Source organism: Ranitomeya imitator, chromosome 4, assembly GCF_032444005.1.
Source record: "Ranitomeya imitator isolate aRanImi1 chromosome 4, aRanImi1.pri, whole genome shotgun sequence".
Lineage (NCBI taxonomy): Eukaryota > Metazoa > Chordata > Amphibia > Anura > Dendrobatidae > Ranitomeya > Ranitomeya imitator.
In genome coordinates, this window is record NC_091285.1 from 699,062,325 (window position 1) to 699,089,172 (window position 26,848).

General features: G+C 48.4%; 1 protein-coding gene across 1 annotated transcript in view; it reads right to left on the reverse strand.

Moving 5' to 3' along the window:
- The window catches only part of LOC138674772 (olfactory receptor 1496-like), a 42,101-nt gene extending 15,486 nt beyond the window's left edge, over positions 1–26,615 (reverse strand). The window contains exon 1 of the mRNA XM_069762590.1: positions 26,514–26,615. Within this exon, the coding sequence (XP_069618691.1) occupies positions 26,514–26,615 (102 nt within the window). The remainder of the gene's footprint in view (positions 1–26,513) is intronic.
- Between the last annotated feature and the right edge of the window lie 233 nt (positions 26,616–26,848).

Genomic DNA, 26,848 nt, shown 5'->3' on the forward strand with positions numbered 1-26,848 from the left:
GACACTGTGCACCGCACCTATCAGTGTGACTGGCGTCCTATGTGAGTTATATCAATGTGCATTTTTTCTGCTAGGCAGCCAACCCCTGCAATGTTTGGTTGGGGTGGTTGTTTTTATCAAGTAGTTTGCACCTGTGCCGCCCCTAGCCTTTATCAGTAGAGGCCTGCTGCATCCTGCTAAGTGTGCATATGGATGGGAGCAGCAAATTACAGAACGGGGGCACAGGATGGCAGCAGCACATGACAGAACGGGGGCGCAGGATGGGAGCAGCACATGACAGGATGGGGACGCAGGATGGAGCAGCTCATGACAGGATGGGGACGCAGGATGGAGCAGCACATGACAGAACGGGGGCGCAGGATGGGAGCAGCACATGACAGGATGGGGGCGCAGGATGGGAGCAGCACATGACAAAATGGGGGCGCAGGATGGGAGCAGCACATGACAGAACGGGGGCGCAGGATGGGAGCAGCACATGAAAGAATAGGACAGCACAAGACAGAACGGGGGCGCAGGATGGGAGCAGCACATGACAGAATAGGGCAGCACATGACAGAACGGGGTGCAGGATGGCAACAACACATGACAGAACGGGGGCACAGGATGGGAGCAGCACATGACAGAACGGGGTCGCAGGATGGGAGCAGCACATGACAGGATGGGGGCGCAGGATGGGTGCAGCACATGTCAGAATGGAGGCGCAGGATGGGTGCAGCACATGTCAGAATGGAGGCGCAGGATGGGTGCAGCACATGTCAGAATGGAGGCGCAGGATGGGTGCAGCACATGTCAGAATGGAGGCACAGGATGGGAGCAGCACATGTCAGAATGGGGGCGCAGGATGGGAGCAGCACATGTCAGAATGGAGGCGCAGGATGGGAGCAGCACATGTCAGAATGGAGGCGCAGGATGAGTGCAGCACATGTCTGAATGGAGGCTCAGGATGGGAGCAGCACATGTCAGAATGGAGGCGCAGGATGGGTGCAGCACATGTCAGAATGGGGGCGCAAGATGGAGAAGCACATGTCAGAATGGGGATGCAGGATGGAGCAGCACATGTCAGAATGGAGGCGCAGGATGGGAGCAGTACATGTCAGAATGGAGGCGCAGGATGGGTGCAGCACATGTCAGAATGGAGGCGCAGGATGGGTGCAGCACATGTCAGAATAGGGGCGCAGGATGGAGCAGCACATGTCAGAATGGGGACGCAGGATGGAGCAGCACATGTCAGAATGGGGGCGCAGGATGGGTGCAGCACATGTCAGAAAGGGGGCGCAGGATGGGAGCAGCACATGTCAGAATGGAGGCGCAGAATGGGTGCAGCACATGTCAGAATGGGGACGCAGGATGGGTGCAGCACATGTCAGAATGGGGACGCAGGATGGAGCAGCACATGTCAGAATGGAGGCGCAGGATGGAGCAGCACATGTCAGAATGGAGGCGCAGGATGGGAGCAGCACATGTCAGAATGGGGGAGCAGGATGGGTGCAGCACATGTCAGAATGGGGGCACAGGATGGGTGCAGCACATGTCAGAATGAGGATGCAGGATGGCAGCACTAGTCAGGATGGGGACGCAGGATGGAGCAGCACATGTCAGACTGGGGGCGCAGGATGGAGCAGCTCATGACAGGATGGGGACGCAGGATGGAGCAGCACATGACAGGATGGAGACGCAGGATGGAGCAGCACATGTCAGGATGGGGACGCAGGATGGAGCAGCACATGTCAGGATGGGGACGCAGGATGGAGCAGCACATGTCAGGATGGGGACGCAGGATGGAGCAGCACATGACAGAATGGAGGCGCAGGATGGGAGCAGCACATGTCAGAATGGGGGCGCAGGATGGGTGCAGCACATGTCAGAATGGGGGCGCAGGATGGGAGCAGCACATGTCAGGATGGGGGCGCAGGATGGAGCAGCACATGACAGAATGTGGGCGCAGGATGGGTGCAGCACATGTCAGAATGGGGGTGCAGGATGGGAGCAGCACATGTCAGAATGGGGGCGCAGAATGGGTGCAGCACATGTCAGAATGGGGGTGCAGGATGGGTGCAGCACATGTCAGTATGGGGACGCAGGATAGAGCAGCACATGTCAGAATGGGGGCGCAGGATGGAGCAGCACATGTCAGGATGGGAGCGCAGGATGGGAGCAGCACATGTCAGAATGGGGGCGCAGGATGGGTGCAGCACATGTCAGAATGGGGGCGCAGGATGGAGCAGCACATGTCAGAATGGAGGCGCAGGATGGGAGCAGCACATGTCAGAATGGGGGAGCAGGATGGGTGCAGCACATGTCAGAATGGGGGCACAGGATGGGTGCAGCACATGTCAGAATGAGGATGCAGGATGGCAGCACTAGTCAGGATGGGGACGCAGGATGGAGCAGCACATGTCAGACTGGGGGCGCAGGATGGAGCAGCTCATGACAGGATGGGGACGCAGGATGGAGCAGCACATGACAGGATGGAGACGCAGGATGGAGCAGCACATGTCAGGATGGGGCGCAGGATGGGAGCAGCACATGACAGGATGGGGACGCAGGATGGAGCAGCACATGTCAGGATGGGGACGCAGGATGGAGCAGCACATGACAGAATGGAGGCGCAGGATGGGAGCAGCACATGTCAGAATGGGGGCGCAGGATGGGTGCAGCACATGTCAGAATGGGGGCGCAGGATGGGAGCAGCACATGTCAGAATGGGGGTGCAGGATGGGAGCAGCACATGTCAGAATGGGGGCGCAGAATGGGTGCAGCACATGTCAGAATGGGGGTGCAGGATGGGTGCAGCACATGTCAGGATGGGGACGCAGGATAGAGCAGCACATGTCAGAATGGGGGCGCAGGATGGAGCAGCACATGTCAGGATGGGAGCGCAGGATGGGAGCAGCACATGTCAGAATGGGGGCGCAAGATGGGTGCAGCACATGTCAGAATGGGGGCGCAGGATGGAGCAGCACATGTCAGGATGGGGACGAAGGATGGAGCAGCACATGTCAGAATGGGGGCGCAGGATGGAGCAGCTCATGACAGGATGAGGACGCAGGATGGAGCAGCTCATGACAGGATGGGGGCGCAGGATGGAGCAGCTCATGAGAGGATGGGGACGCAGGATGGGAGCAGCACATGACAGGATGGAGATGCAGGATGGAGCAGTACATGACAGGATGGGGGCGCAGGATGGAGCAGCACATGACAGAATGGGGACGCAGGATGGGTGCAGCACATGTCAGGATGGGGACGCAGGATGGAGCAGCACATGACAGAATGGGGACGCAGGATGGAGCAGCTCATGACAGGATGGAGACGCAGGATGGGAGCAGCACATGTCAGAATGGTGGCGCAGGATGGAGCAGCTCATGACAGGATGGAGACGCAGGATGGCAGCAGCACATGTCAGGATGGGGACGCAGGATGGGGCAGCACATGACAGAATGGAGACGCAGGATGGGAGCAGCACATGTCAGAATGGGGGCGCAGGATGGGTGCGGCACATGTCAGAATGGTGGTGCAGGATGGGAGCAGCACATGTCAGGATGGGGATGCAGGATAGAGCAGCACATTTCAGAATGGGGGCGCAGGATGGAGCAGCACATGTCAGGATGGGGGCGCAGGATGGGAGCAGCACATGTCAGAATGGGGACGCAGGATGGGTGTAGCACATGTCAGAATGGGGGTGCAGGATGGGTGCAGCACATGTCAGGATGGGGACGCAGGATGGAGCAGCACATGTCAGAATGGGGGCGCAGGATGGAGCAGCTCATGATAGGATGGGGACGCAGGATGGAGCAGCTCATGACAGGATAAGGGCGCAGGATGGAGCAGCTCATGACAGGATGGGGACGCAGGATGGGAGCAGCACATGACAGGATGGATACGCAGGATGGAGCAGCACATGACAGGATGGGGGCGCAGGATGGAGCAGCACATGACAGAATGGGGACGCAGGATGGGTGCAGCACATGTCAGGATGGGGGCGCAGGATGGAGCAGCACATGACAGAATGGGGACGCAGGATGGAGCAGCTCATGACAGGATGGAGACGCAGGATGGAGCAGCACATGACAGAATGGGGACGCAGGATGGAGCAGCACATGACAGAATGGGGGCGCAGGATGGAGCAGCACATGTCAGGATGGGGGCGCAGGATGGGAGCAGCACATGTCAGAATGGGGGCGCAGGATGGAGCTGCACATGACAGAATGGGGAAGCAGGATGAGTGCAGCACATGTCAGGATGGGGGCGCAGGATGGAGCAGCACATGACAGAATGGGGACGCAGGATGGAGCAGCTCATGACAGGATGGGGACGCAGGATGGAGCAGCTCATGACAGGATAAGGGCGCAGGATGGAGCAGCTCATGACAGGATGGGTACGCAGGATGGGAGCAGCACATGACAGGATGGAGACGCAGGATGGAGCAGCACATGACAGGATGGGGGCGCAGGATGGAGCAGCACATGACAGAATGGGGACGCAGGATGGGTGCAGCACATGTCAGGATGGGGACGCAGGATGGGGCAGCACATGACAGAATGGAGACGCAGGATGGGAGCAGCACATGTCAGAATGGGGGCGCAGGATGGGTGCGGCACATGTCAGAATGGTGGTGCAGGATGGGAGCAGCACATGTCAGGATGGGGACGCAGGATGGGAGCAGCACATGTCAGAATGGTGGCGCAGGATGGAGCAGCTCATGACAGGATGGAGACGCAGGATGGCAGCAGCACATGTCAGGATGGGGACGCAGGATGGGGCAGCACATGACAGAATGGAGACGCAGGATGGGAGCAGCACATGTCAGGATGGGGACGCAGGATGGGAGCAGCACATGTCAGAATGGTGGCGCAGGATGGAGCAGCTCATGACAGGATGGAGACGCAGGATGGCAGCAGCACATGTCAGGATGGGGACGCAGGATGGGGCAGCACATGACAGAATGGAGACGCAGGATGGGAGCAGCACATGTCAGAATGGGGGCGCAGGATGGGTGCGGCACATGTCAGAATGGGGGTGCAGGATGGGAGCAGCACATGTCAGGATGGGGATGCAGGATGGAGCAGAACATGTCAGAATGGGGATGTAGGATGGAGCAGAACATGTCAGGATGGGGACGCAGGATGGAGCAGCACATGTCAGAATAGGGGCGCAGGATGGAGCAGCTCATGACAGGATGGGGACGCAGGATGGAGCAGCACATGTCAGAATAGGGGCGCAGGATGGAGCAGCTCATGACAGGATGGGGACGCAGGATGGGAGCAGCACATGTCAGAATGGTGGCGCAGGATGGAGCAGCTCATGACAGGATGGAGACGCAGGATGGCAGCAGCACATGTCAGAATGGAGACGCAGGATGGGAGCAGCACATGTCAGAATGGGGGCGCAGGATGGGTGCGGCACATGTCAGAATGGGGGTGCAGGATGGGAGCAGCACATGTCAGGATGGGGATGCAGGATGGAGCAGAACATGTCAGAATGGGGATGTAGGATGGAGCAGCACATGTCAGGATGGGGACGCAGGATGGAGCAGCACATGTCAGAATAGGGGCGCAGGATGGAGCAGCTCATGACAGGATGGGGACGCAGGATGGAGCAGCACATGTCAGAATAGGGGCGCAGGATGGAGCAGCTCATGACAGGATGGGGACGCAGGATGGAGCAGCTCATGACAGGATGGGGACGCAGGATGGAGCAGCTCATGACAGGATGGGGACGCACAATGGGTGCAGCACATGACAGGATGGGGACCATATACCAATATAAATGCTCGCCACCCGGGCGTAGAACGGGTTCAAAAGCTAGTGTTAGGGTTGGTGGAATGCACCAAATATATAGTTTATTAGATGGAATTGGTGCGTTCGCAACCCGGGATCCACCGTGCAGGAAAGTACCTGCTGCTAAGTAAGACGGACTATATGGCGGTACTATAAGTATACATACAAGGGTTAACTTCACCCTGCGTGAAGGAAGCGATCCTGTTGCGTCACAGGACCGCGGTACCGCACATAGAGCGCGAGCAATAAGTCAGCTAACACAACCCCAACTAGGATTGAAGTCCGATTACACCACTGCTGGCACAACACCGCAACTGGGTGTGTAAGGAAACTATCGAAATAGTAAATAAAAGCACGAGAGTGCGTGCGGTGCCGCACAAACGGACGCCGCTAACCACCCAGGCTTGGGTAAGGAAAGCGCACGGCGCCATACAGGTGGTCACAGCAACTAGACGCTGTTATGTGTGTTTTGTGCTGATGGCTAGTCGGGCGCTAGATAGCTACCATCATCCGCAAACAGTCAACAACACTAGGGAGGGATATTTAGGAGCTTTCATCCTTCGACATACATCCATCTACACACACACATATTTTCAAGACAATACTAGCGCATGGCCGTGCGGTCATGCGCAGTTTATATAGTTGCAGCACAGGAAGCTGCTACTGAAGTTTTTGCCCTTTCAGGACCTTCCAGAAGGACCAATGGAAAGTGCTGCAGTACCTGAGCATGTTTTGCCCTTTCAGGACCTTCCAGGAGGACCAATGGAATGTACTGCAGCACCTGAGCATGTGAGCGAACATGTGGCCCTCGACCTCCAATGGGAGACCCTGCCCTGGGCATGCTCAGTGTGAGTAAACAAGGACTTAGTCCCAGAGAGGCTGGCTCGCTGCAGATCAGTGCAGGGTACCACAGGAAAGCCAGAAAAGGCAGTAGTGACCCTATGCACCGAATCAGCACCAGCGAGACACTGGGAGCGACGTCTCCGCTGAGCAGAGCCCACTGCGGCCGATACCGAATGGGAGACCGCAGCAGACACGGATCGAGATTCCCCCTGTGCAGCAGAGGAAACTCAACTCCTAACATTACCCCCCCCTAGGGCCCCCCCCCTTGAGCCTCACTATGCTCAAAAGCTGCGATAAGCAGCGGAGCCCGAATGTGCTCCACAGGCTCCCAGGTTCTATCCTCTGGGCCGTGACCCTTCCAGTCCACCAGATAAAATTTCTTGCCACGTACCACCTTGCACCCCACAATAGCATTCACCTCAAACTCATCTGTGGATGAACCCGATGTCCCAGCAGATGACTCAGAAAACCGGGACAATAAGCCGAGGCTCCTCCTCCTCCTATGACACCACAGAGCGGGAGAGAGCGTCAGTACGAACGTTCTTCTCCCCGGAGAGGAAATGGAGAGTAAAATGGAACCGGGAGAAGAACAGGGACCATCTAGCCTGGCGAGAATTCAGCCGCTGGGCCGTTTGCAGATACACCAAGTTCTTGTGGTCATTGAAGACTTGGAAGGGAAAGCGAGCTCCCTCCAAGAGATGTCTCCACTCCGAAAAAGCCAACTTCATGGTCAGCAACTCCCTGTCCCCAATGGAATAATTCCTCTCCGCTGGTGTGAAGTTCTTGGAGAAGAAGAAGCAAGGATGCTTCCGACCTTGAGCATCCTTTTGGAAAAGGACTGCTCCAGCACCAACGGATGAGGCATCCACCTCCAAGATAAATGGCTTATCAACATCGGGGCGATGTAGGATGGGAGTGCTAGCGAAGTGTGACTTGATCGAGAGAAAGGCTTTGGAGACCTCCTCTGACCACAACTTGGGATTTGCTCCCTTCTTGGTGAGGGCAACCAAGGGAGCTACCAAAGTTGAGAAGTGTGGGATGAACTGGCGATAATAATTAATGAACCCCATAAAGCGCTGCACCGCTTTAAGAGAATGGGGTTCCTGCCAGTCCATTACAGCCTGTAGCTTGGCAGGATCCATAGCCAAACCCTGGGCAGAGATGATATAACCAAGGAAAGGCAAGGACTCCTGCTCAAACACACACTTCTCCAACTTGGCGTAGAGGGAGTTTGCCCGTAAGAGGTCGAAGACTTTGCGAACATCTCTCCGATGGGAGTCAATATCTGGAGAGAAGATGAGAATATCATCCAGATAGACTACGACCGAGGTGGTGAGCATATCCCGGAAGATGTCGTTCACAAAGTCTTGGAAAACGGCTGGGGCATTACAGAGCCCAAAGGGCATCACCAGATATTCATAGTGCCCATCCCTGGTGTTAAAAGCCATCTTCCATTCATCCCCCTCACGGATGTGAATCAGGTTGTAGGCACCCCGCAGATCTAACTTCGTAAATACCCTCGCTCCCCATAGCCTATCAAACAGCTCAGATATCAGGGGTAATGGGTACTTGTTCTTAATGGTGATGGCGTTAAGACCCCTGTAGTCTATGCATGGACGTAAGTCTCCAGTCTTCTTCTGTACGAAGAAGAACGCAGCCCCTGCCGGTGACACTGACTTCCTAATGAATCCTCTTGCCAGATTCTCTTGGATGTACTGAGACATTGCCTCCGTCTCCGGGAGAGATAACGGATAGACTCGACCCCGGGGAGGTTCAGCACCAGGCAAGAGGTCAATAGGACAGTCATAGGGGCGGTGAGGCGGAAGGGTCTCCGCAGCTCTTTTGGAGAACATGTCTGCATAGGGCCAATAGTGCTTGGGGAGAGAGGAAAGATCTGCGGGTACCTGTGTAGTAGCAACCTGAACGCACTCCCTCTGACATCTATCCTCGCAGGATTTACTCCATCCCAAAATTCTCCCAGAGGACCACTCAATATGAGGAGAATGGTAGCGAAGCCATGGTATCCCCAACAGGACCTCATCAATTCCCTCAGGAGTGACTAATAGGGAGATTATCTCCTGATGTGATGGAGACACAGTAAGCGTGAAAGGAATGGTTTGGTGCGTAATCTGTGAGGGTAGTGTTGACCCATTTACCACTCGAATGGTCACAGGCTTGGCGAGCATCACCAAGGGTATTACGTGACGCTGGGCAAAAGAGGAAGACATAAAATTACCCTCTGCCCCAGAATCCACGCATAGCTCGACCATAAGAGTGGATGGGCCTATGGTAATTGTCCCCTTGAAGGACAACTTTGAGGCAAACGTCGCCGTGTCTAGTGTACCTCCTCCAACTGCAACTAAACGCTGATGTTTCCCCGACCGCTGAGGACCCTTGGAGGCAAGATGTCCTGACTGCCGGTAAACATGACGGACCTTATGTGCACGGGCGGACTGAGACTTGGATCCCGCTCGTGTCACCTCTAAGGCTTCATGTGACTCGGACGCCTGCACTGGAGATTCCAAAGGTTTGGCGAAGGTGGGAGCCAGCCGAAACCTCTGCCTACACTGGGCTCGCTCCAACCTTCGCTCGTGAAAACGAAGGTCTATGCGAGTAGATATGGCTATGAGCTCCTCCAGTGTGGCGGGAATCTCCCTAGTGGCCAAAGCGTCTTTTACATGGTCAGCCAGCCCCCTCCAAAATACGGGAATGAGGGTTTTATCTGACCATTCCAACTCAGACGCTAATGTCCGGAAGAGAACAGCAAAATGGCTGACCATGGTTGAACCCTGAGTCAAAGCCAGCAGCTGGAGCGCTGTATCATGGGTGACTTGAGGTCCTAAAAAGACCTGTTTCAGAGAGTCTAGAAACCGAGGAACACTCCACACCACATGATCGTTGCGCTCCCACAGCGGCGTAGCCCACTCCAACGCTCTGTCCGACAAGAGGGAGATTATGAATCCCACCTTTGCCCGCTCAGTAGGGAAACGTGCAGCCAGAAGCTCGAGGTGTATACCACATTGGCTCACGAAACCCCTACAGGACTTACTGTCCCCAGAGTATCTCTCAGGCAAAGGAAGGTGAGATAGGGTCGGAACAGAGGTGGCAGTGGGTAAAGCTGCTGCAGCCACGCTAGCAGCCTGAACAGCTATTGCGGTAACATCCACCGCCGAGGTTGCACGCTCAAGAGACGCCAACCGGCCCTCCAGCAGCTGGATGTACCCCTGCAATCGCTGTTCATCCGCCATTACTTAGCCAGATCCTGGCGCTAGTATTCTGTTAGGGTTGGCGGAACGCACCAAATATATAGTTTATTAGATGGAATTGGTGCGTTCGCAACCCGGGATCCACCGTGCAGGAAAGTACCTGCTGCTAAGTAAGACGGACTATATGGCGGTACTATAAGTATACATACAAGGGTTAACTTCACCTTGCGTGAAGGAAGCGATCCTGTTGCGTCACAGGACCGCGGTACCGCACATAGAGCGCAAGCAATAAGTCAGCGAACAAAACCCCAACTAGAATTGAAGTGCAATTAGACCACTGCTGGCACAACACCGCAACTGGGTGTGCAAGGAAACTATCGAAATAGTAAATAAAGGCACGAGAGTGCGTGCGGTGCCACACAAATGGACGCCGCTAACCACCCAGGCTTGGGTAAGGAAAGCGCACGGCGCCGTACAGGCGGTCACAGCAACTAGACGCTGTTATGTGTGTTTTGTGCTGATGGCTAGTCGGGCGCTAGATAGCTACCATCATCCGCAAACAGTCAACAACACTAGAGAGGGATATTTAGGAGCTTTCATCCTTCGACATACATCCATCTACACACACACATATTTTCAAGACAATACTAGCGCATGGCCGTGCGGTCATGCGCAGTTTATATAGTTGCAGCACAGGAAGCTGCTACTGAAGTTTTTGCCCTTTCAGGACCTTCCTGAAGGACCAATGGAAAGTGCTGCAGTACCTGAGCATGTTTTGCCCTTTCAGGACCTTCCAGGAGGACCACTGGAATGTACTGCAGCACCTGAGCATGTGAGCGAACATGTGGCCCTCGACCTCCAATGGGAGACCCTGCCCTGGGCATGCTCAGTGTGAGTAAACAAGGACTTAGTCCCAGAGAGGCCCGCTCGCCACAGATCAGTGCAGGGTACCATAGGAAAGCCAGAAAAGGCAGTAGTGACCCTATGTACCGAATCAGCCCCAGCGAGACGCTGGGTGCGACATCTCCGCTGAGCAGAGCCCACTGCGGCCGATACCGAATGGGAGACCGCAGCAGACACGGATCGAGATTCCCCCTGTGCAGCAGAGGAAACTCGACTCCTAACAGGTAGTTTACTATATATCTAGCTGCAATTTGCTGTGGCATTTTTTTATTCACTGCTCCTTTTATTCTAAAGAAATCCATAGCCCCCTTATTTCAACATTTATTTGGTTGGTCACGCTGCAGGCTACAGCCAGGTTATTGAAATCTAAGAACGTTCAAATCTACCTTTTTTTTGTCCCAGATGTGAGTGCGCCAAAAAAATCTTTTTTTTTTTGGTCATAGTCAGCTTGTTGACACAATTTAGTTGTGCCCCCAAAAATCAAGGCCACATTTACATTTGGGGCATGTTTTCTAACTGAGCAGTCCACACACTATTTCTTGGCATTATGTTTCACTCTTTCAGCTTAGGCTATAACATTTTTTGCCTGCCAAGACAATCTTGATCTATCCTCTTAGTTCTATGCTATAAAATTGCAGGAGATACTATGCTATAAAATACTATGCTATAAAAATGCCAACGGCACTTTTAGCCTCTTTGCGCACTGTCACTTCATACATATTTCCGTACATAGGTTATTTGATATGTTTTGTACGTTTCTTACCAGTTACTGTTTCTGTGGTTTACATGCACTGGCACTTTATGAATGCAGGGACTTTGATCACTGTGTATAGTACATCTATAAAGCAATATATTCATATTCATTACTATTGTAATATTTGTGTGTGATCTGCTCAGCTGTGTTTTCCCTTGGGATTATATATAGGAATATATATGATATATTTTACTTTATTTATATCAATAAAAATTAATATGTTATTGGTTTTTGGTACTTTCCTTGTTTGTTTGGTTTCCTAGTTTTTTGGAGGTGTACCCTACTTTGCATTTATGTGGTCATTTGTTTTGGGTTATTAACCACCTTTACATCAGTCTGTTATTTGAGGCTGACGGCTGGTGTATCGGTTGTGGAAAAATACTAGCTTCACAGGCATAAGTTTTACAGTTCTGTCTGCTAGCCTTATTCCACTCTTCTTTTTTTATTTTAAAATTTCTCCAACCCCCTCCAACAAAAAATTATACAGTCTGTTATGTCAGGCTGAGGCCTATTATTATTATTATTGTTATTATTTATTATTATTATACCGCCATTTATTCCATGGCACTTTACATGGGAGGAGGGGTATTCATAATGTAAACAGGTACAATAATCTTGAACAATACAAGTCCCGCCTGGTACTAGAGGAGAGAGGACCCTGCCCGCGAGGGCTCACAATCTACAAGGGATGGGTGAGGATACAGTAGGTGAAGATAGAGCTGGTCGTGCAGTAGTTTGGTCGATCGGTGGTTACTGCAGGTTGTAGGCTTGTAGGAAGAGGTGGGTCTTCAGGTTCTTTTTGAAGGTTTCGATGGTAGGTGAGAGTCTCATATGTTGTGGTAGAGAGTTCCAGAGTAGGGGTGATGCGCGAGAGAAATCTTGTATACGATTGTGGGAAGAGGAGATAATAGGGGAGTAGAGAAGGAGGTCTTGTGAGGATCGGAGGTTGCATGCAGGAAAGTACTGGGAGACGAGGTCACAGATGTATGGAGGAGAAAGGTTGTGGATGGCTTTGTATGTCATGGTTAGGCTTTTGTACTGGAGTCTCTGGGTAATAGGGAGCCAGTGAAGGGATTGACAGAGGGGAGAGGCCGGGGAATAGCGGGGGGACAGGTGGATTAGTTGGGCAGCAGAGTTTAGAATAGATTGGAGGGGTGCGAGAGTGTTAGAAGGGAGGTCACAGAGCAGGAGGTTGCAGTAGTCGAGGCGGGAGATGATGAGGGCATGGACTAGGGTTTTTGCAGATTCTTGGTTTAGGAATATATGGATCCGTGAAATATTTTTGAGTTGAAGGCTGCAGGAAGTGGAAAGGGCTTGGATATGCGGTTTGAAGGAGAGATCAGTGTCAAGGATTACCCCAAGGCAGCGAGCTTGTGGGACTGGGGAGAGTGGGCAGCTGTTTACTGAAATGGATAGGTTCGTTGGGGGGGTCGCGTGAGATGGGGGAAAGACAATGAATTCTGTTTTGTCCATGTTAAGTTTTGGAAATCTAGCGGAGTAGAAGGATGAAATAGCGGATAGACATTGAGGGATTCTGGTTAGTAGGGTGGTGATATCTGGTCCAAAGATGTAGATCTGTGTGTCATCAGCATAGAGCTGATACTGAAAGTCATGAGATTCTATGAGCTGTCCCAGGCCAAAAGTGTAAATGGAGAAGAGCAGGGGCCCAAGGACTGAGCCTTGTGGGACTCCAACAGATAGGGGGCGAGGTGAGGAGGTGGTGTGTGAATGAGAGACGCTGAATGTTCGGTCAGTTAGGTATGATGAGATCCAGGATAGGGCCAAGTCTTTGATGCCAAGGAATGAGAGGGTCTGTAGTAATAGGGAATGGTCCACTGTGTCAAAGGCAGAGGACAGGTCCAGGAGGAGGAGGATAGAGTAGTGCCGCTTGCTCTTGGCGGTTAATAGGTCATTGGTGACCTTAGTTAGGGCAGTTTGAGTGGAGTGGTGTGACCGGAAGCCTGATTGTAAGCGGTCGTAAAGTGAGCAGGAAGATAGATGGGAGGACAGTTCAAGATGGATGTGTTGTTCCAGTAGTTTTGAGGCATAGGGGAGAAGTGATATAGGGCAATAGCCAGCTACAGAGGATGGGTCAAGAGAGGGCTTTATGAGGATAGGTGTGATTGAGGCATGTTTAAAGCTTGAGGGGAAAACACCAGTTGTTAGTCATAGGTTGAAGAGATGGTTAGAATTGGGATGAAGACTGTGACGAGATTTGGGATGAAGTGGGATGGGATCGGGTCAAGTGCACAGGTTGTGAGATGCGATCTTGATAGTAGAAAGTATAGTCAATCTTCTGTAATAGTGGAGAAGTTGGTTTTTGACGTGGAGGGCTGGGTAGTTGGGAGGAAGGGCTCTGGGGGTTGTCGACTAAAACTGTCTCTGATGTTCTCAAACTTCTGCTTGAAAAATGAGGCAAAGTCTTCAGCTGAGATGAGTGGGGAGGGAGGAGGTGCTGGGGGATGGAGGAGAGAGTTGAAGGTCTTGAATAACTGTTTATGGTTGTGAGACAGGGAGGATATGAGAGAAGAGAAGTAGGTTTGTTTAGCTGTGGCGAGTGTGGTCTTGAAAGCAGTGAGGGACTGTTTGAATGCGATAAAGTGCTCGTTGGAGTGGGATCTTTTCCATCTCCGCTCTGCAGCCCTGGAAGCTTGCCTCAGTTCTTTGGTCAGGCTGGTGTGCCAGGGCTGTCTGTTGATTTTGCGAGCTTTGGTATGTGTGAGAGGGGCAAGAGATTCCAAAGCTGCAGCTATTGTGGTGTTATATAGAGCGGCAGCATCATCCGCATTGTGTAGGGAACTTATGTCTGTGAGAGGGAGGAGGGATTCCGAGAGTGAATGTAGATAAACGTGTTTAAGATTTCTGTGAGGGTGTGCAAGTTTGTGGGGTGGGAATTGTAGATAAGGAGTGGAGAGGGAATAGGATGTGAGTAGATTGTGGTCAAAAAGAGGAAGAGGTGAGTTAGAGAGGTTAGATAGGGAGCGGAGGCGGGTGAAGATGAGGTCAAATGTGTACCCATCTTTGTGAGTGGCTTCAGAAGACCATTGAGTGAGGCCAAAGGAGGAAGTGAAAGATAGAAGTTTAGTGGCAGCTGAGAGGGATGTTGTATCTGTGGTGGAAAAATTTTAGCTTCGCAGGCATAAGTTTCAAAGTTCTGTCTGCTAGCCTTGTTCCACTTAAAAAAAAAATATCCAAAAAACAAAAAAAAAATTATACAGTCTGTTATGTCAGGCTAAGGCCTTGTGTATCGGTGGTGGAAAAATCGTAGCTTCTTAGGCATAAGTTTCATAGTTCTGTCTGCTAGCATTGTTGTACTCATTTTTATTTTTTTGCCAAATTTCACTTAGAAGAAAAAAAAATTAGACTGTTATCTGCGGCTGCGGCCTGGTGTATCGGTTGGGGAAAAATCGTAGCTTTGCAGGCATAAGTTTCATATGTCTGTCTGCTAGCCTTACTCCACTCTTTTTTGTTATTTTAAAAATTTTCCAGAACCCCCCACAAAAAATTATACAGTCTGAGACCTGTTGTATCTGTGGTGGAAAAATCTTAGTTTCGCAGGTATACGTATCATAAGTCTGTGTGCTGGCCTTGGTCTCCTTTTTTTAAATTTAAACTCACCCCCAAAAATGATATTTTATACAGTCTGTTATGTCAGGCTGAGGCCTGGTGTATCTATTGTGGAAAACTCGTAGCTTTGAAGGCATACTGATCAGATAGCAAAATTTTTCAGGGGTCCTGTCCTACATTTACACCAGTTAATACTTTGCGCCAAATACCACTGTCTGCAAGTCAGCAGAGGAGCCCACCCTTGTACCTAGGTATGCCACCTGTTTATTTGTTACATTTCTTTTTTGCAAGACATTAACCTCAATTTATTATTTTGGCCTACTAACTGTGTCAGACACTCCTTCCAATTGTCCTCCGCTGACTACACCAATGCTGCCTGTGTACCCCTGGAACCTATTAAAAAGTGCATAGAGGCTCTTTTTATTTTATTTTAGGCCTAGTAAGTCTGTCTGCGGTCCCTCCTTCCAATTGTCCTCCACTGACCACACCAATGCTGCCTGTGTACCCCTGGAACCTATTAAAAAGTGCATAGAGCCTACTTTTTATTTTAGGCCTAGTAAGTCTGTCTGCGGTCCCTCCTTCCAATTGTCCTCCACTGACCACACCAATACTGCCTGTGTAGCCCTGGAACCAATTAAAAAGTGCATAAAGCCTTATTTTTTGTATTTTAGGCCTAGTAAGTCTAACTGCGATCCCTCCTTCCAATGCTGCCCGTGTAACCCTGTAACCTTTTTTATACTGCTTTGAGCCAACTTTTTGGTTTAAGGCCTACTACCTGTGTCTGTCTGCGCCACTCAATACAGCTGTCTTCCACTTAAAAAAGCTGAGCTTCAATTGTCAGGTTTTCAGCCTATCGTAATTTGAAAACTGCATTGGGACTACTAGTTTGGTTGGGGCCTACTAACGATGTCTGCCGCTTCTTGGTGTTCTCCTGGTTTTTGTTCATTAGCTTCAATCTTCAGGCTTTTGTCCTTTGTTTTTTAAAATATTAAACTGCATTTGGCCTACTACTTTGGTTGGGGCCTACTAACGGTGTCTACCGCTCCAAGGTGTTCTACTGGTTTACTTTCCTGAGCTTCTATCTTCAGGCTTTCATTAAGTAGTTTTAATATTAAACTGCATTTGGCCTACTAGTTTGGTTGGGGCCTACTAACGGTGTCTGCCGCTCCAAGGTTTTCTCCTGGTTTCCTGTCCTGAGCTTCTATCTTCAGGCTTTCATTAAGTAGTTTTAATAATATAAAGCATGTGGCCTACCAGTTTGGTTGGGGCCTACTAACGGTGTCTGCCGCTCCTAGGTGTTCTTCAGGTTTCCTTTACTGAGCTTTTATCTTCAGGCTCTTGTTAAATTGTTTTTAATATTACACTGCATTTGGCCTACTAGTTTTGTTGGCCCTACTAACGGTGTTTGCGGCTCCTTGCTGTTCTCCACTGAACAAAGCTGTGCCGCCAGTTTACTACTGTTGCCAATTTTGAACTGCATTTCGACTACTTACTGATTTGGGCCTACTCACTGTGTCAGCCTCACATTACAGTTGTCCTCCACTGCAATGCCCCCTGATTAGTCCTGTGTTACCAATTTTGAAATGCATTTAGCCCAATTTATTCTTTAGGCCCATATCTGTGTTTCCTCCTCATCCTGCCAATTGCCCAGCCAGTACTAGATGAGTCTGCTGGTACATTGACCCAGAACGCTACATTCCCCGTGCATGCTATACAGCCAGAATGTGACCCTGCTGAAAGTCTGGTTCTCCTTCCCGCGTACTATACCACCTTACACGGGGACAAAGAGGAAGGTGCAGATGAAAGTGCAGGTTCCTTCATCAGGTGGGGGGAGGAATACTCGTTGGCGACGTCACTGGCACAGGGCCCCTCATAGTACGCAAAAGTGTCGCTGCCGGTGGGAGGCGCCCCCGCCGTGCAAACACACCGCTGTACTTTGAGGGGCCCTGTGCCAGTGCCAATGCAAACGAGTGGGCCCCCCTGCTTGCTCAGGATCACAGCACTTGCAAAGTTGAAATACTTACCTCTCCCTGCTCCACTGCCGTGACGTGGTTCACGTATCCTGGGCCCTCTAAATACTTGAACCAGCCATAGCCCCCACAACTTTAGCCAAATGACCCCCAATTTCCAATGCCTAACTATTATTATAAGGTAAATTAAGATTGACAAGCTTCAGTAACAAGAATGGATGTTTTTGCCATTAAAATGGGCACTGTAGGTGTTTTCCTGGCCTCTACTCACTGCCGACTATGCTTCCCCATTGACTCGCATTGGGTTTCGTGTTTCGGTCGATCCCCGACTTTTCGCGATAATTGGCCGATTTCACTCGACTCGACTTTTGAGATAGTCAAGTTTCGCGAAACCCGACTCGATCCTAAAAAAGTAAAAGTCGCTCAACCCTAATCTCCACTAGCAATTTGCGGCAGCAACCAACAATATTGTTCTGGCATGTGTGGTTTTAAATTCAACTATTAAAAGAGTTGTAAAACCTTAACTTTATTTTTTTTTATTTTATTGCTCACTTGAACATCAATACAATCCAACTGAAATGCTACGTTGTAAAGTATTTACATGTAGGTTTATGCTTGGAAACTAAAATATGGCAATGACCTGAAAAATGTTTGTGTAGATCACAGTTGATAAATTAGATGATGGAAACAGGTTTTCAAATAATTGTATTGAATTCATAAGAACACTTACTATGCAGGTAAAGCATTCCCGCATCTCATTTGAAACTTTTAAATATTTTTCGCACTCTGAGTAACACTCCCATTTGGAATGTGATTCAATGCACTTCACAATTGTTCTATCATTAGGCTTCACTCTTTTTTCTTGTGTCTTTCTTCCGCCTGGTGCAACCATTCTCTAGTCCCCACATCCTTGTAGTGCACATCATTTCCAATAATGACACTTACTAACTCTAAAGACTCAACGTGAGTTATTTGGTGGTTTAATAATGAGGGGTGGAAGTGTTTTATGGACAATAGTCAGATAAAAAGTTTTTATGTACAGCTTCATGTAATGCTTTCATAATCTCCCAGTTCCTCAGACTGTATATAACGGGGTTGATGAACGGGGTAAACACTGTGTACAGTAGGGACAGTATTTTATTGATGGTCGATGATTGTCTTCTTGTTGGGAAAACATAAACGCTTAAGAGAGTGCAGTAAAATATGGAGACCACAATGAGATGAGAGCTACAGGTGGAGAAGGCTCTCCGACTGCTGATATCGGATGGAATTTTTGAGATGGTAACAATTATATTAATATAAGAGGCTAGAATTATTAGGGTTGGTAGTATTACTATAAAAGGGCTCAGTATATAAACTTCTGACTGAACAATTAAGTTACCAGAACAGGCAATTTCTAACAGTTGAACAAGATCACAGAAGAAATGGTCAATGATATTTGGTCCACAAAACATCAGCATAGATATTGTTAACTTGTTGATCAATATGGTGGAAAGGCTGAAAAACCAGCAGCTAATGGATAATTTTACACAACAAGTCCATGTCATTATAGAGGTGTAACGGAGGGGGTTACAGTTGGCCACGTATCTGTCGTAAGACATCACGGTTAGAAGAAGACACTCAGATGTGTGTGCGGCACAGAAGAAGCAGAGTTGAGTGATGCAAGCGATCAATGTTAATGCTTCCCCCATTATTCAGTATGATTTGAAGCATGTTGGGGACAATATCTGTAATCAGCAGGATGTCATTGATGGACAGTTGTGAGATGAAGAAGTACACTGGAGTGTGGAGGTTCTTGCTGGTGGACACCAGGGTGATGATCAGGAGGTTCCCACCTATTGTCCCACAATAAACCACCAGGAAAAGACAGAATAGAAAAATTCTGAACCATTGACTGCCTTGAAATCCTAAAAGGAACATCTCAGTGGCTAAGGTCAGATTGACCATCTGCGTTAAGTTAAATGGCAAAATTTATTTAACTTTAAATTTTATTAACTAAAAGTTATCAATCATCTTACCCATCCATTCACTTTTCATCTAAACGGGCCGATTTACACTCAAAACTGTCTCTTCACCAATTAATCGAATTATCACCAGATTTGAAACCAAACAATTTAACCCCTTCATGACCCAGCCTATTTTGACCTTAAAGACCTTGCCGTTTCTTGCAATTCTGACCAGTGTCCCTTTATGAGGTAATAACTCAGGAACGCTTCAACGGATCCTAGCGGTTCTGAGATTGTTTTTTCGTGACATATTGGGCTTCATGATAGTGGTAAATTTAGGTCAATAAATTCTGCGTTTATTTGTGATAAAAACGGAAATTTGGCGAAAATTTTGAAAATTTCGCAATTTTCACATTTTGAATTTTTATTCTGTTAAACCAGAGAGATATGTGACACAAAATAGTTAATAAATAACATTTCCCACATGTTTACTTTACATCAGCACAATTTTGGAAACAAAATTTTTTTTGTTAGGAAGTTATAAGGGTTAAAATTTGACCAGCGATTTCTCATTTTTACAACGAAATTTACAAAACCATTTTTTTTAGGGACCACCTCACATTTGAAGTCAGTTTGAGGGGTCTATATGGCTGAAAATACCCAAAAGTGACACAATTCTAAAAACTGCACCCCTCAAGGTACTCAAAACCACATTCAAGAAGTTTATTAACCCTTCAGGTGCTTCACAGCAGCAGAAGCAACATGGAAGGAAAAAATGAACATTTAACTTTTTAGTCACAAAAATTATCTTTTAGCAACAATTTTTTTTATTTTCCCAATGGTAAAAGTTGAAACTGAACCATGAAAGTTGTTGTCCAATTTGTCCTGAGTACGCTGATACCTCATATGTGGGGGTAAACCACTGTTTGGGCGCACGGCACGGCTTGGAAGGGAAGGAGCGCCATTTGACTTTTTGAATCAAAAATTGGCTCCACTCTTTAGCGGACACCATGTCACGTTTGGAGAGCCCCCGTGTGCCTAAAAATTAGAGCTCCCCCACAAGTGACCCCATTTTGGAAACTAGACGCCCCAAGGAACTTATCTAGATGCATAGTGAGCACTTTAAACCCCCAGGTGCTTCACAAATTGATCCGTAAAAATGAAAAAGTACTTTTTTTTCACAAAAAAATTATTTTAGCCTCAATTTTTTCATTTTCACATGGACAACAGGATAAAATGGATCCTAAAATGTGTTGGGCAATTTCTCCTGAGTACAACAATACCTCACATGTGGGGGTAAACCACTGTTTGGGCACATGGTAAGGCTCGGAAGGGAAGGAGCGCCATTTGACTTTTTGAATGAAAAATTATTTCCATCGTTAGCGGACACCATGTCGCGTTTGGATAGCTCCTGTGTGCCTAAACATTGGCGCTCCCCCACAAGTGACCCCATTTTGGAAACTAGACCCCCCCAAGGAACTTATTTAGATGCCTAGTGAGCACTTTAAACCCTCAGGTGCTTCACAAATTGATCTGTAAAAATGAAAAAGTACTTTTTTTTCACAAAAAAATTCTTTTCGCCTCAATTTTTTCATTTTCACATGGGCAGTAGGATAAAATGGATCATAAAATTTGTTGGGCAATTTCTCCCGAGTACGTCGATACCTCATATGTGGGGGTAAACCACTGTTTGGGCACTCGGCAGGGCTCGGAAGGGAAGGCGCGCCATTTGACTTTTTGAATGGAAAATTAGCTCCAATTGTTAGCGGACACCATGTCGCGTTTGGAGAGCCCCTGTGTGCCTAAACATTGGAGCTCCCCCACAAGTGACCCCATTTTGGAAACTAGACCCCCCAAGGAACTTATCTAGATGCATATTGAGCACTTTAAACCCCCAGGTGCTTCACAGAAGTTTATAACGCAGAGCCATGAAAATAAAAAATAATTTTTCTTTCCTCAAAAATGATTTTTTAGCCTGGAATTTCCTATTTTGCCAAGGATAATAGGAGAAATTGGATCCCAAATATTGTTGTCCAGTTTGTCCTGAGTACGCTGTTTGGGCGCACAGCAGGGCTCGGAAGGGATGGCACGCCATTTGGCTTTTTAAATGGAAAATTAGCTCCAATCATTAGCGGACACCATGTCACGTTTGGAGAGCCCCTGTGTGCCTAAACATTGGAGATCCCCCAGAAATGACCCCATTTTGGAAACTAGACCCCCAAAGGAACTAATCTAGATGTGTGGTGAGGACTTTGAACCCCCAAGTGCTTCACAGAAGTTTGTAACGCAGAGCCATGAAAATAAAAAAAAAAATTATTTTCTCAAAAATGATCTTTTAGCCTGCAATTTTTTATTTTCCCAAGGGTAACAGGAGAAATTTGACCCCAAAAGTTGTTGTCCAGTTTCTCCTGAGTACGCTGATACCCCATATGTGGGGGTAAACCACTGTTTGGGCACATGCCGGGGCTCGGAAGTGAAGTAGTGACGTTTTGAAATGCAGACTTTGATGGAATGCTCTGTGGGCGTCACGTTGCGTTTGCAGAGCCCCTGATGTGGCTTAACAGTAGAAACCCCCCACAAGTGACCCCATTTTGGAAACTAGACCCCGAAAGGAACTTATCTAGATGTGTGGTGAGCACTTTGAACCCCCAAGTGCTTCATAGAAGTTTATAATGCAGAGCCGTGAAAATAATAAATACGTTTTCTTTCCTCAAAAATAATTATTTAGCCCAGAATTGTTTATTTTCCCAAGGGTTACAGGAGAAATTGGACCCCAAGAGTTGTTGTCCAGTTTCTCCTGAGTACTCTGATACCCCATGTGTGGGGGTAAACCACTGTTTGGGCACACGTCGGGGCTCAGAAGGGAAGTAGTGACTTTTGAAATGCAGACTTTGATGGAATGGTCTGCGGGCGTCACATTGCGTTTGCAGAGCCCCTGGTGTGCCTAAACAGTAGAACCCCCCCACAAGTGACCCCATTTTGGAAACTAGACCCCCCAAGGAACTTATCTAGATGTAAGGTGAGCACTTTGAACCCCCAAGTGCTTCACAGACGTTTACAACGCAGAGCCGTGAAAATAAAAAATCATTTTTCTTTCCTCAAAAATGATGTTTTAGCAAGCATTTTTTTAGATTCACAAGGGTAACAGGAGAAATTGGACCCCAGTAATTGTTGCGCAGTTTATCCTGAGTATGCTGGTACCCCATATGTGGGGGTAAACCACTGTTTGGGCACACGTCAGGGCTCGGAAGTGAGGGAGCACCATTTGACTTTTTGAATACGAGATTGGCTGGAATCAATGGTGGCGCCATGTTGCGTTTGGAGACCCCTGATGTGCCTAAACAGTGGTAACCCCTCAATTCTACCTCCAACACTAACCCCAACACACCCCTAACCCTAATCCCAACTGTAGCCATAACCCTAATCATAACCCTAACCGCAACACACCCCTAACCCTAACCACAACCCTAATTCCAACCCTAACCCTAAGGCTATGTGCCCACGTTGTGGATTCGTGTGAGATATTTCCGCACCATTTTTGAAAAATCCGCGGGTAAAAGACACTGCGTTTTACCTGCGGATTTACCGCGGATTTCCAGCATTTTTTGTGCGGATTTCACCTGCGGATTCCTATTGAGGAACAGGTGCAAAATGCTGCGGAATCCGCACAAAGAATTGACATGCTGCGGAAAATACAACGCAGCGTTTCCGCGCGGTATTTTCCGCACCATGGGCACAGCGGATTTGGTTTTTCATATGTTTACATGGTACTGTAAACCTGATGGAACACTGCTGCGAATCCGCAGCGGCCAATCCGCAGCCAAATCCGCACCGTGTGCACATAGCCTAATTCTAAAGGTATGTGCACACGCTGCAAAAAATGCTGCGGATCCGCAGCAGTTTCCCATGAGTTTACAGTTCAATGTAAACCTACGGGAAACAAAAATCGCTGTACACATGCTGCGGAAAAACTGCACGGAAACGCAGCGGTTTACATTCCGCAGCATGTCACTTCTTTGTGCGGATTCCGCAGCGGTTTTACAACTGCTCCAATAGAAAATCGCAATTGTAAAACCGCAGTGAAATGCGCAGAAAAAAAACGCGGTAAATCCGCAGCGGTTTAGCACTGCGGATTTATCAAATCCGCAGCGGAAAAATCCGCAGAGGACCAGAATACGTGTGCACGTCCCTACCTATGGGGGTGACAAAGGGGGGGGGTCATTTATTATTTTTTTTATTTTGATCACTGAGATAGATTATATCTCAGTGATCAAAATGCACTTTGGAACGAATCTGCCGGCCGGCAGATTCGGCGGGCGCACTGCGCATGCGCCCGCCATTTTGGAAGATGGCGGCGCCCAGGGAGAAGACGGACGGGACCCCGGCAGGATCGGTAAGTATGATGGGGTGGGGGGGAACACGGGGGGGGGATCGGAGCACGGGGGGGGAATCGGAGCGCGGCAGGCGTGGAACGGAGCACGGGGGGCGTGGAACGGAGCACGGGGGGGCTGGAACGGAGAACGGGGGGGCTGGAACGGAGCACGGGGGGGTGGATCGGAGTGCAGGGGGGGTGATTGGAGCACGAGGGGGTGATTGGAGCACGGGGGAGCGGACAAGAGCACGGGGGAGAGCGGAGCACTGGACGGAGGGGAGCCGGAGCAGTGTACCGGCCAGATCGGGGGGCTGGGGGGGGCGATCGGAGGGGTGGGGTGGGGGCACATTAGTATTTCCAGCCATGGCCGATGATATTGCAGCATCGGCCATGGCTGGATTGTAATATTTCACCTGTTATAATAGGTGAAATATTACAAATCGCTCTGATTGGCAGTTTCACTTTCAACAGCCAATCAGAGCGATCGTAGCCACGAGGGGGTGAAGCCACCCCCCCCTGGGCTAAACTACCACTCCCCCTGTCCCTGCAGATCGGGTGAAATGGGAGTTAACCCTTTCACCGGATCTGCAGGGACGCGATCTTTCCATGACGCCACATAGGCGTCATGGGTCGGATTGGCACCGACTTTCATGACGCCTACGTGGCGTCATGGGTCGGGAAGGGGTTAAATGAAACTTTATCAAGACTCAGCTAATTCCTGTGTTCATCAGGTTTCCCCATACAAAAATCACATATTATAAAATGGGTCTCTAAAACCTGATGAGAGTGACTGGGACAAGGGCATGGACGTGCTTGATGATGGTGATAGTTGACTGTGTGCAAAGATAGGTGCAGGACAGTAGTCATCTTCGCAGGCACCATGGACAGGGGTTTGGCTTCCACACACAACAGCAGAAGAAGCAATGGTGTCACCTGCAGACAGTTGTCCTGGAGACTGGGGTTCGGTCCACAAAGTGTGGTGCTTTATTGCCATGTGCCTGATCATGCTGATGGGGGTCAGTCTGGTTTTGCTACCCCTGCTAATGCAGACATGGCAGGTGGTGCAAATGGCCTGTTTGGGGTTATCGGCAAAGTCTTTAAAAAACAACCAGACCCGGGAAGACCTAATAGTTGGACTGGTAACTTCCATCGTGTTGGTGTTACAGAGAACAGTTGCCCACCTTCTGTCTACGGCCAACACACTGCTTCTTCCTGACTGTTGGGGATGCTACACCTCCCTCCCCCTGTGTGCTGCTGTCCTCGCTCTGCATATCCTCCTGCCAGGTTGGGTCAGTTACCATATCATCCACCACCTCGTCTTCCACATCTGCACCCTGCTCCTCCTCCTGACTTTCTGGCACTTACTGTGAATTCAATATTCTTCAATACAAGAATCACTTCCAGTCTTTTTAGAAAGTTTTCCTGTCTGATCTTATGAGCATTTTATGAAACTAGAGCTGGAAAATATAGAGCAAAAAAAAAAATAGGATGTGACTGGAAAATCCAATTGTTGTAATCACGAGAGAATACCTGCTCCAACACCGGCAGGAAAAATATCGTCTTGGTCTTGGATCTAGGTTAGAGACATTCGATTTAGGGAATTTCCAAAGAATAGTCCTTGCATCAACTTCATGATAGTAAAGGGAAAAGAATTCTATTTGACTTTTCTTTTAAAGTGAACAAGTAGCACAAAGCTAAAGTCAATTTTATGCAAATAGGTTTCATAGATATTAATAGAAATTTTCTGCCCTGCAGCTCTATGATGAAGAAGACTGAGGCTGATTTGGTTTTATCTGTTTCGTTAGATTAAAAAAAAAACAGAAATAAGTAATATTTTTCAACTTTTTTTTAGACAGGTTTTTTTTTTTTTTTTTTTACAGGGATTTAAGGGGTTCCTGTACTGATTTCAATAGGGGGCGGATGTGCAGGTCCTTGTTCCATTGTTAGAGCTGTGCTGTGCAGTAGTTCTGGCTGCCACCGACACTGGAGACAAGACCCCCACCGATCAGACATTGATGATCTATTGTAAGGATACACCATCAATGCCAGAGTCACAAATACTTGAATTGCAGATTGATTTTTCACACTATTGCTGTCATTTTTCCCAAAATTTTGGCTAAAACTCTTGTGTATGATGGAAAAGTTGATCAGAATAAACTTTAACATAGAGTAGATTTGTGGAAGACAGAAAATATGCCTGACCGTAAACTGGGGTAGAGTTTACTAAGTGATGTAAATTAGAAAATAAAAGGTGACATTGAAAAAATATCAAAGTTCAAAAACGGTCATTTTTGACCGAACAGTACAGCAGGGTTCATGTAAGTATAGAAGAACCTGCCAGTAATATAGTGATTAAGTTTGTAAAAGGAAAAAGAAAAGGAAGAAAATGTAACATTGAACCCATTTGATTTCACTTGAGGAGAAACATTTTATTCCAACTTCAAATCCACATATCTGAATTAAAGTCTGGATGTTGCATTATTTCCAGGAATCTAGTGGCCATAACTTGTAGTTTCTTGTACTTACCGTACCTGGTTCTGCATCTGTGATCGCTGAGTGTTTTCCTTAGGAGGCTTCAAATTCAGTCTAAGGCAGGAAGATCATTCATAAATACATGAGAAAAAAGGTTTCCCACTGTCGCAAGTTTGATTAGAATCTTGATTTGACCTGAAAGCGTACAGTAAATCTACTACATACATTTATATCTACAGGATGGATGGAAACAACATTTCATAGGTTCTTCTGTTGTTGTCCTCTGGGAGCTGGAAGAGTCTACTGAGAAAAACAAAAGTTCCACTAGTCATGAACAAATTTATTTTATAAAGCTCAAACTTTATCACATTAAAAAAGATTAAAAAAATATATTTTCTTTAACTGTTGCGCAGAAGGCTCTGGAGTTTTAGATCGCGGTCTGTATTGGGGTCATTTGTCCTGCGTTGTTCATATGAGGTTAAATTTACCTAATCTTAGGGTGTTTAAGGATCACATTTTTTATATTATGCTCTGAAACCATTGAGTTAAAAAAGGGGTGCACTTAGTTTTACTCATGAACATATTTTTCATGTAAAATACAAGCTAAAAAATATATTAAACCCATTCTTCACACCCAACATAACATTACAATGTGAGCGTTTGGTCCCCTATAGAATCATAGAATGTTAGAGTTGGAAAGAACTTCCAGGGTCATCGGGACCTCCAGGGTCATCGGGACCTCCAGGGTCATCGGGACATCCGGGGTCATCAGGACCTCCAGGGTCATCGGGACCTCCAGGGTCATCGGGACCTCCAGGGTCCTTGTGTCCAACCCCCTGCTCAATGCCGTAGGATGTAAGTCCGCAAGGACAGGGTCCTCTCCCCTCTGTACCAGTCTGTCACCGTAAACCTGTTTACTGTAAACGATATCTATAACTTTGTATGTAACCCCTTTCTCATGTACAGCACCATGGAATTAATGGCGCTATATAATTAATAACAATAATAATAATAATCTTCCATTGAAGGAGAACTCAC